Below are 11,781 nucleotides of genomic sequence, written 5' to 3'. Positions count from 1 at the left end.
AGGTCAGGTGACTGGACTGGTACACTGCCGAGCCAGCACACACTGACCTCCTCACTCAGACCGCTGCATCCTCATTCACTAGTGGTGAAAGACAGTAATTGGCTCCATCTGCCCTCCTCCTGCTCATGACCTAAAACATAGGACCTGTCCTAAAAGCATGAATTGAGGTCAGGTGACTTAAAGGGCCTCCTAAACCCTGTTCTACCTCTTTGTGTTGTGGCTGACTCGCGTGATTTCTGACCGTGAAGAACAAAACAGCGTGGCTTGCAGTCCCATAGAACTGAATAGTATTACGGAAACAGCTTAACCTGCTTCCGTAACTGACATTCACTACTGTGGAAGTTACGGAAACTGCGTAGCTCAGTGAGCTACGCCGTTTTCTTCTTCATGGTCGTAAATCAGCCAGAACACAGAGAGGTAGAACTGGGTTTAGGGGGGCCCGTTCTAGAGATAGGTGCGGGTCCCAGAGGTGACATTTATGACATGTTGTGTGGATAGGTCATAAATGTCCCTGATGGGAAAATCCCTTTAAGTAAGTCGGAACAACTTACTGCGGCGAGCGGCTCTTTTCAAAACTTACCATTGCAAAGAGTCGACTGCGCTCCAGACTGACAGACGCAGAAGTAACATCATCAATACCAACTAACATCACACGCCTCACCGAAGAGAAGCAGATCCAGCCGTCAGGATAGGGGGGAGTTAATTAAATTTTTGACCAAATATAGCAGGGTAATTTTTAAGTTGATAAGTTTGTATGGCCCACGAATTATGTTATAAATACCCAAATGGCCCTTGGCAGAAAAAAGGTTCCCCAACCCTGATCTAGAATATGGCCCTCCACCATGGTCATACATTTGCTAGATGTTAGCGTATGTCATATGGTGCGTATCTAACACTATCTCGGTGTATAAGGGACTCGAACTTGAGACAGTTATAACATATATTACGTCTAAATGGAGCTTCTTTATTCACTGGCAATGCAGTAGGTACTGCGTGAATTGAATGTATTCACCAAAAAAGGGTCTGTACCCACCCAACATCTTCCTTCATACATCAAGCTCACCATACACATCAGCTCGGACAACAACATAATGGGGGAAGCCCAACTGTCTTCCGCCAGGGGAAACAGAGTTTGAGCAAGTTGCCATATTTGGCCCTGTGTCCCTCTAGAGATAAGCAGTCACATGGGTATTTGATAGCTGCTTATCTTCCTCTGCAAATGAATAGCGTAGCTGAGCATCCAGATTTATGAGTTAGGACTCATTCAAACAAGCGTGTATCTCGTCCGTGTGACGGCCGTTAAAGCAATGGCCGTCACACGGACTCATGTACTTCAATGGGGCCGTTCACACGACTGTTGTTTCAACGGAGCGTGTAAAGGGTCAGTGAAAATTAGGACTTGTCCTATTTTACTGTGTGTCATGCATCCCTCCATAGACTCTCTATGGGGGATCCGTGACAAGGCATCCCGCACAGGTGCACCTCGGACGTGAAAAACTGGAGTTTTTCACGTCCACGTTTGGGTAAGTTCGTGTGAATGTAGCCTCAGTCTAAAGGAGATGGATGCCAGCCGAAATACACATTATCACCAATTTATGCGTGAGATCTTATCAAGACAACTCTTTAGGTCTTAGGCTTCGTTCACATCCGCGCCAGGGTCCCGTTCCTTCAGAGTTTTCCATCATAACGGAGCCCTGACTGGCACAAACAGAAACCATAGGTTTCCGTTTCCATCACCATTGATTTCAATGGTGACGGATCCGGTGCCAATGGTTTCCATTTGTCTCTGTTGTGCAAGGGTTCCGTCGTTTTGACGGAATCAATACCGTAGTCGACTATACATTGGCACAACATAGACAAACGGAAACCATTGGCACCGGATCCGTCACCGTTGAAATCAATGGTGATGGAAACGGAAACCTATGGTCAGTCAGTCAGTCAGGGCTCCGTTATGATGGAAAGTTCAGACGGAACGGAGCCCTGACGCAGATGTGAACGCAGCCTTATTCACATGTGCTTATGTCAATCTTTTTTCCCTGAAAATCTGTATGTGCCTAGGTTTGGATTCACCCACAAAATTCACCCACAAACGTCTGCTTTTGGCCATCTTAATTGTTGGGTGGTTCTATCCTCACCTGGAGAAATTTCATGTCAGGCAGTCCTGGAGGAATCTTGGAGAGCTTATTATTGTCCAGATGGAGTTCTCGGAGAGTGGGCAGGGAGGCCAGGCTGCCATTTTCTACCACTCGGATGTTATTGTAGCCCAGTCCTAGCCTAGAACATCACATAGACAAAGACAGTTGTTAGATTGGGAAAACTAGTCAATGTACTGGACATTTCTCATTGAACTTGGAAAAATATTATTTCAATTCCTGGAGCTATATTTGAGGGCTTCGTCACTTTAGAAGATAGGTGCAGCAGAGCTTGTCTCCCACAGGTTCCAGCACCTATGGGGGTTGTCATCCAACTTTCCCCACTCATAGATGTTAACTTGGGAAATGAAGTTCCTAGGTGGGCAGAAAACCAGTCTAGCTAGGAAAAGTTTACATTGAGATCTTCTATTGAACTAACCCATGGCCCCAAAAGGGAACCATGAAAAAAGTATTTCATGAGTTATATACTTAAAGAGAACTTTAGTTCTCTGGTTTGAGTAACTTCTCCTCCTGCTTTGGAAATGTTGGTAATTAACCCCTTAAGGACGCAGCCTAGTTTGGGCCTTAAGGCTCAGAGCCCATTTTTCAAATCTGACATATTTCACTTTATGTGGTAATAACGTCGGAATGCTTAAACCTACCCAAGCGATTCTGAGATTGTTTTCTCGTGACACATTGGGCTTCATGTTCGTGGTAAAATTTGGTCGATATATTCAGTGTTTATTGGTGAAAAATTGCAAAATGTAGAGAAAATTTAGAAAAAATAGCATTTTTCAGAATTGAAATGCATCTGCTTGTAAAACAGACGGTTATACCACCCACAATAGTCACTAGTTCACATTTCCCATATGTCTACTTTAGATTGGCATCGTTTTTTGAACATTCTTTTATTTTTCTTGGACGTTACAAGGCTTAGAACATAAACAGCAATTTCTCATATTTTTAACAAAATTTCAAAAGCCTTTTTTTTAAGGTACCTCTTGAGTTCTGAAGTGGCTTTGTGGGGCCTATGTATTAGAAACCCTGATAAAACACCCCATTTTAAAAACTAGACCCCTCAAAGTATTCAAAACAGCAATTCTAAAGTTTTTTAACCCTTCAGGCATTTCACAAGAATTAAAGCAAAGTGGAGGTGAAATTTGCAAATTTCATTTTTCTTGCTGAATTTCAATTTTATTCATTTTTTTTTCTGTAGCACAGAAGGTTTTACCAGAGAAACACTACTAAATATGTATTGTCCAGATTCTGCAGTTTTTAGAAATGTCCCACATGTGGCCCTACTGCGCTCGTGGACTAAAAGACAAGCCCTAGAAGCAAAGAAGCACCTAGTGCATTTTGAGTCCTCTTTTTTATTAGAATATATTTTAGGCAGCATGCCAGGTTTGAAGAGGTGTTGAGGTGTCAAAACAGTAGGAATCCCCCAAAAGTGACCCCATTTTGGAAACTACACCCCTCAAGGAATTCATTTATGGGTAATGTGACCATTTAGACTCCATAGTTTCTTCACAGAACTTATTTGAATTGGGCTGGGAATTAAAAAAATATATTTTTTTTCCAATAATATGTAATTTTAGCTCAAAAATTCTTATTTTCACAAGAAATAAAATACTCCATTTTGTTGCCCAATTTGTCCTGAGTGCGGCAATACCCCATTTGTGGTGATAAACTGCCGTTTGGGCCCATGGGAGGGCTCAGAAGGAAAGGAGCGCTGTGTGTTCTTTGGAGTACAGATTTTGCTGGTTTGGTTTTCGGGTGCCATGTCGCATTTGCAGAGCCCCAGAGGTATCAAAGCAATAGAAACCAACCACAAATGACCCCATTTTGGAAACTACACCCCTCAAGGAATTCATTTATGGGTGTTGTGACCATTTTGACCCCATAGTTTTTTCACAGAACTTATTTGAATTGGGCTGGGAATGAAAACAAAATTATTTTTTTCAAATAATATGTAGTTTTGGCTGAAAATTTCTTATTTTCACAAGAAACAAAATACCCCATTCTGTTGCGCAATTTGTTCTGAGTGCCGCAATACCCCATTTGTTGTGATAAACTGCCGTTTGGGCCCATGGGAGGGCTCAGAAGGAAAGGACCACCATTTGGCCTACTGGGGATTTTCTAGTGCGAAGTCATGTATGCAGAAGCCCCTGAGGTACCAGTACAGTTGAAACCCGCAAGAAGTGACCCCGTTTTAAAAACTACACCCTTAAGGCATTCATCTAGAGGTGTAGTGAGCATTTTGACCGGAGACCTACACCCCATAAACTGTAATGTGGGTTCTCCCGGGTATGGCAATACCCTACATGTGGCTGTTATCAGCTGCCTGGACACACAGCAGGGCCCAGAGGGGAAAGACGAGGGGGGATAAACTGTGTGGAGTGCATCAGGGTAAGTAAAATTGGGGTAAATTATAAACCAAGGGATGTATGATAAATTTTAAAACACTTTCATACAGAGCTCTGGTTATTCGGGACACGTGTCACATTGATATATTGTGTCATCCCTTATCCCCCTCTTATAGCAGACTTTGCACCTCTTTTGACTTTTTCCCTTCTTGCCAGTTTGGGGAACTTCTCCTGGAAAGTGTTGCCGCCCTGGTACGATGCGTGTGGGCTCGCTTCCAGAAGTACTGGGTGCCCCCCCTTCTTGGTCCCTAAAGATTAGGTTCTTGATAATCACCTCTTGAAATTCCAGGAAAGTTCCCGTCTGGCCTGCACATCGACGTAGCACGTACGCATTGTACAATGCCATCTGTATGATGTGCCCGGCCAGCTTCTTATACCACACCGCATGGCGCTGTAGGGCTTTAGGGCTTGATCTTACAAGTCCATCCCTCCCATGTACCTATTGTAGTCCAGGATGCAGTCTGCTTTGGGGGTGGCCTTTCCTTCATATATCCTAAACCTGTAGGTATACCCTGATGCACTCTCGCAGCTTATACATCTTCACGCCATACCTTGCCCTCTTACCCGGCAGGTACTCGCGGAATTGAACCCTCCCTTTAAAATGTACCAGGGACTCATCAATAGAAATACACGTCTCGGGGGTGAATGCTTGGGAAAACCGGGCACTGGAACGGTCTAATAGGGGTCTCCGTTTATCCAAACGGTCAAAACTGGGGTCATCTCGGGGTGGGCACGGCTCATTATCAGTATAATGTAAGAAATGAAGTATTGCCTCATTTATTTATTTTTTTAGGTTCCAGTTCAGGTCTGAAGTTGCTTTGAGGGGCCCATATATTAGAAACCCCTATCAAATACCCCATTTTAGAAACTAGACCCCTCAAAGTATTCACAACAGCATGTAGAAAGTTTATGAACCCTTTAGGTGTTTCACAAAAATTTAGAGCAAAGTAGAGGTGAAATTTACTCTTTTTATACCATTTTTTTTATAACACAAAAGGATGTATCAGAGAAACGCAACTCAATACTTATTGCCCAGATTCTGCAATTTTGAGAAATATCCCACATGTGGCCCTCGGGCGGTAATGGACTGAAGCACCGGCCTCAGAAGCAAAGGAGGACCTAGTGGATTTTGAAGCCTCTTTTTTATTAGGCACCATGTCCGGATTGAAGAGGTCTTGTGGTGCCAAAACATTGGGAACCCCCCAAAAGTGACCCCAATTTGGAAACTAGACCGCTTGAGGAATCCATTGTAGTTTTCTTGGGGTGCATGCGGCTTTTTGATCAGTTTTTATTCTATTTTTAGGTGGCGTGGTGACTAAAAAACAGCAATTGTACGATTGTTTTTTTTTCTTTTTTTTTGTACAGCGTTCACCGTGCGCTATAAATGACATGTTCACTTTATTCTGCGGGGCGATACGATTATGGCGATACCAGATGTTTATAGTTTTTTTTTATGTCTTATGGCGTTTGCACAATAAAATACGTTTTGTAAACAATCACTCACTTTTTGTGTTACTTTATTCTAAGAGCCAGAACGTTTTTATTTTTCCATCAATAAAGCCGTGCGTGGACTTATTTTTTGCGTAACGAACTGTAGTTTCGATCAGTACCATTTTTAGGTACATGCGACTTTTTGATCTCTTTTTATTCCATTTTTTGGGAGGTGAAGTGACCAAAGAATTGTGATTGTGGTTCGGTTTATTATTATTTTATTTTACGGCGTTCACCGTGCGGGATAAATAACGGAATAATTTTGTAGTTCAGGCCGTTACGGACGCGGCGATACCAATTATGTATAGTTTATTTGTTTGTTTATATATTTTTATTAATAATAAAGGACTGATAAGGGAAAAAGGGGGATTTTTACTTTTAATACTTTTAAATCTTTTATTTTCTTATTTTTACACATCTTTTTTTAACTTTTTTTTAACTTTATTACTTTGTCCCACTAGGGGACATGAGAGCAGGAGGCCCTGATCGCTATTCTAATACACTGCACTACATGCGTAGTGCAGTGTATTAGAACTGTCAGCTACTCACTGACAGCAAGCATAGTGGGTCCTGACGTTGTCAGGACCCACTAGGCTTCCGTCTATGGCATAGCCGGACGCCATTGTTTGGTGTCCGGTTGCCATAGTCACCATCGCCGGCCGCTATCGTGTAGCAGGCCGGCGATGGCAGCTTAACCCCTAAAAAGCCGCGATCTCTATAGAACGCGGCTTTTAAGGGGTTAATCAGCGGGGACGCAGCGATCGGTCCCCGCTGTAGGAGCTGTGACAGCTGCTGAACAAGACAGCAGAGTCACAGCTCCTGTATGTGTCGGGAGGACGGCCGAAACGGCCGTTACTCCCGTGACGTACTATTACGGCATGGAGCGCGAACGATACAGCTGCCATGACGTAATAGTACGTCAAGGAGCGGGAAGGGGTTAAAGGGGTTCTTCACTTTAGACACTCCCTACTTGTTAGAAGGTTCTCTTGACAATAGGGTGATCACAAAGTGTTCCCCAAAGATCTGCTGGGAAAACCTGGCAGTAAGTGTTTAATTTCCCTGCAGTGCCACCACTGGGGAAATTAAGCATTACACTGTTCCCCTTGAAATGAATGGGCTGTCTGTGTAACGCAGGACAGGACAGGTCCTCCAGGGTGAGAGATGCTCTTTGTAACTGCTCTCCACTCTGGACAAGAGATGAGGATCCTGAACGGAGACTCCCCTTTATTAACTCAGAATTGTCTTATAGTGTGTATGAAAATGGGTTTTCTAAACTAGACAATCCCTTTAATGAATTTGTTATTCCAGACCTAAAATGTATTCCTACAATATACAGGCAAGAGTTGAGAAAGGTAGTAGGAAACGTGTGTTTATTTAGCTACCGCGGGTCTGTGTATAGCTTTAGTAATAATTTATTTGCTCATATACATTTTCAGAGGATTCATTTCCTGTTAAAATCAATCTCTACTTGAAGATGATAGATGGGTAGGATTCTGTCCTGCCAAATGGAGGGCTAACAATAGTAAAGCCTTACTCGTATTTATTAATGCTTGGGTAAAGTTTGGCAATATGCCACGAAGTGTAATTTTAGACAGGCTTTTCTCATAAGCCTGTCGCACATAACTTGCACGTATTCAATCCATACACCCAGAAAGGGATTGAGCTCCGACCTTATCATGTCCCCTATTAGTAGAACCAGGGTCCTTTCTTAGCCAGTGCAAGAACTAGGACTGTGTGACTGAAATTAACCGGTTAAGGACTAGGCTGTTTTACAGCTAAATGACCAGAGCAAATTTCACAATTTTGCTATGCGCTTCTTTAGATGACTATAACTCTGTAGGTGAATAAAGTTCATCTTTGAATTTTACACTCTTTTTAAAGGACAGATAGGGCTTTGTTTTAGTGGCATTTGTCAGTATATATCATTTTTATTTTTTTCTCTAAAGTGGGCAAAATTGGAAAAAAATGCAAGAATTTAGCAAATGCGTCAGTTTAGGCTAGTATTTTTCACACACGGTATAGACCACGGCCAAAATTCATCTCCTTTCACGTTCTTCTACTTCTCCCGTGCATGGGGATACCAAATATGTGTGCCTTATTCACTGTGCGGGCATGTGCCAGGGCTTGGCATAAAAGGAGGCTTTTTGGCCTTTTCGGTCCAGGAATTTTGCATTTGATTTTATAGCCGCATACTGTTTTCTGGGGGGCCTAATGCTGCTGAAACATTAGAAACACCCCATAAATGACTTCATTCACACAAGTAGACCCCACAAGGTTTCCTTCAAGGGGTTTATCATATTTTTAGCAAGTCCAGTTTTCTTCTGAAAGTTTCTTGAATAAGATGGATCAAAATAAAATTAGCAATTTTTTAGCAAATGCGTCAGTTTATACCAGCATTTTTCACACACGGTATAGACCACGGTCAAAATTAACCTCCGTTCACATTCTGCCACTTCTCCCGTGCATGGGGATACCAAATATGTGGCCTTATTTATCACATAGAGATGTAGGAGGGCGGAGGATAGAAGAAGATTATTTCACATATCGCTTTTTTTCAAAGCTGGTTTTACAAAACTCAACAGAGTTTCTATAACACTTCCAAAATATCTGCTCTTGAAGCAGAAATCCCAAAATATTCATCTAGGGGTATAATGGGAATTTATTTTTTGGGGTTTTCTAAAATAAGAAATTGCAGGTTAATGCAAATGGAGCTCTCCAGCAGATGAACTTTAGAAAACATCAAACATGACATCCACCCCCCACCCATTCCCTCCCTCACCCTTGGAGTAAAATCAGGGGAAAAATAAAAACGTAATGTAGGGCAAATATATTTTCAACAAATTAACTAAAATCTAATAATGCAGAACAGTGTGGTATTTTTTAAAACATGGCTCAATGCACAGGCCTGGTTGCGAGGGACATGAGGGACAGAAATATCGGGAATCTTTGCGGTGCCCGTCTTTTCTGCAGACGCGGCACTTTTTCTGGGGGTTGCTTCTGGTTGGTGTTGGGGGAATCCGACTGATGAAGTGTCTTTCAGTCAGTCGCGTGACATCCTCAGACTGGGGGCATTCTCGGGTGTCCTGAACATCAAAAATGAGGCCTTCAATAATTTTTTCCTGGAAATCCAGGTATGTGTCTCTGCCTCTGTTTTTTTTGTAGAGCACAAATGAGTTGTGGATGGCCACCTGTAACAAATAAATGGCCACCTTTTTGTACCAGGTTTTAGTTTTGCGTTTTACTAAATAGGGCTGTAAAACCTGGTCGCTTAAATCCACCCCCCCCCCCATGTACTTGTTATATTCGGACACGCTCACTGGTTTTTTGCTTGTCCGATGTTGCCCCTCTTTCCCTCACTGCCACTGTTCCTGCGGTATGAATCGTGCTTAGCACATACACGTCTTTGCGATCCCTGAACTTGACCGCCAGCAATTCCTCAGATGCATAAGCACAGGAGTCCCCCTTTACCATGCGCTTCCCCACTAATTGCTGTGGAAAACCAATTCTGTTTTTGCGCATGGTACCACATGCCCCAGTCCTTGCAGCATGCAAATGCCTAAACAGGGGCACACTCGAATAAAAATTATCACAGTACAGGTGGTACCGCTTGTGAAGTAGAGGCTGCATTATATCCCACACGATCTTACTGCTGGTGGAAAGATCAGGGGGGCATCCAGGAACATTTATTGTGCGGTCCCGCCCTTCATAAATCCTGAAGGCGGTGGTATATCCTGACCCGCTTTCACACAATTTGTAGAGCTTAACGCCATATCTTGCCCTTTTGGAAGGTAGATATTGGCGAAAGCTAAGTCTGCCATGAAAGTTGAGGAGGGATTCGTCCACACTTACATTCTGCTCAGGGGTGTAGAGTTGCAGAAATAAATTATTCAGGGAATTTATTAGCGGTCTTATTTTGAACAACCGATCCCGGTTTGCATCGGTACTTGGGGGGGCCTGTGCGTTGTCATTGAAGTGGAGGAACCTCATTATTGTCTCATAACGAGACCTGGGCATTACTGCAGAATATACTGGGGTGGCTTGGGCGGGTCCAGTAAGACCTAATGGAGGGCTTTTTGACAATACCCATATTTAGGGTGAGCCCCAAATTTTTTTTTAATTCCTGCAAATTGGTGGCCGTCCAATCTCTGGCATGGGTGGATGAAGGTTTCTGCCTTATATATTGCGTGGCATATAAATTTGTTTCGTGGACAATCTGATTTAGGATGTCGTCCGTTATAAATAAATGGAAGTAATCCATTTGGACAAAATTTGTATTGTCCACGGTTATGCCAGGAGTGGCCGTAAATCCGTGGATTCTAGGCCCAAAAGATGGGGCAGGTGCCCATACAAGAGCCTGGACTGGAGGGACCAGGCTGTCCCGTGCTACAGCGCTACTTGGCCCTGCGCTTTCATGTTCTGCAGTTTCGACTGCATCAGGGACAACGTCCCCTGAAGATGAACCTGAAGTGACGCTGTCATCGTCACTACCTAAAACAGGTTCCATCTCGGACGCCATCTCTGATGCGGTCTCCGACTCAGACCACAGCATGGCGTATGCCTCCTCGGCGCTAAACAACTTCCTCGCCATAACGTAACTAACACTAACGAAACAAATTTTTTTTTTTTTTTTTTTTTTTTATAAAACACACAAACTAACTGCTATATATATCTACACTACCGCTAACAAAAAAATAAACCGCTATTGCTATATATATTATATATATGTGGATATATATATAATTATATACTCCCTACCTGCCTATTCTAATAGAATAAAAGAAAGAAAGGTAGATAGATAGAAAAAAAGATAGATGGATAGATAGATTGTATAGATAGATAGAAATCTATCTATACAGAGAATGTTTTAGAGTGTAACTGTATTTTTTGTGTAACTGTAACTGTATTCTTCTGGCAGCAATTCTCCCGAGTCTCTTCTTCTCCTCAAACTGAAACAATGTTTGAGGAGAAGAAAAGAGGCAGGAGATTTACTGCCAGAAAAGTCAAAATAAAACAAATGTGGTCGCTGTGATAGGTTTTCACAGCGACCACATGTTCAGGGACCATCAGATTGGTCCCTGATACTCTGCCCAGTGCCCAGAGCTGTTGGTAACAGCATGGGCACAGGGCTGTGTGCAGGCGATCGCGTGCACACTGTTTTATAAGCAGGAATGCATGTGATCGCTGTGATTGGTTGTCACAGCGACCACATGTTCAGGGACCATCAGATTGGTCCCTGATATTCTGCCCAGTGCCCAGAGCTGTTGGTAACAGCGAGGGCACAGGGCTGTGTGCACGCGACCGCGTGCACACTGTTTTCTATGCAGAAATGCATGTGATCGCTGTGATTGGTTGTCACAGCGATCACATGTTCAGGGGCCAAAAGATTGACCCCTGACATTCTGCCCAGTGCCCATGGCTGTTAGCAACAGCCAGGGCATAGAGCTGTGTGCACGCGATCCCGCGTGCACAGTCTCTGAAGTGTGGCCGTATATATACTATACGCCGGACTTTAGAGACCCTGACCGCTGGCCGTATAAATACGGCCAGCGGTCGGGAACCTGTTAAGATACCAGGGAGGTGTACTTTTATTTGGTAGCATGACAGGTGTCAGTGGAGAACAGTTGGTAGGGGCCGTGACCTTGAACCCTCACCAATTCCCCAAGTAAGGTTTTAGCTCAGTAGATGTTCTTCTCCATCATTAGAAGTCTTAATGTCCCAGGCAGAGCATTACTCAA

The 11,781-nt window shown here is 43.3% G+C and overlaps 1 protein-coding gene across 2 annotated transcripts in view; it reads right to left on the bottom strand.

The window, feature by feature from the left end:
- Positions 1-11,781, bottom strand: part of BGN (biglycan) — a 54,846-nt gene that overhangs the window by 5,192 nt on the left and 37,873 nt on the right. For both annotated transcript variants that reach the window (XM_075835353.1, XM_075835352.1), the window contains exon 7: positions 2,136-2,274. In XM_075835353.1, coding sequence (XP_075691468.1) covers positions 2,136-2,274 — 139 coding nt within the window. The remainder of the gene's footprint in view (positions 1-2,135; positions 2,275-11,781) is intronic.

This window comes from Rhinoderma darwinii, chromosome 8, assembly GCF_050947455.1.
Source record: "Rhinoderma darwinii isolate aRhiDar2 chromosome 8, aRhiDar2.hap1, whole genome shotgun sequence".
Classification (NCBI taxonomy): domain Eukaryota; kingdom Metazoa; phylum Chordata; class Amphibia; order Anura; family Rhinodermatidae; genus Rhinoderma; species Rhinoderma darwinii.
Note: the sequence above shows the minus strand (reverse complement) of the source record. Positions and strands in the feature narration are given on the sequence as shown.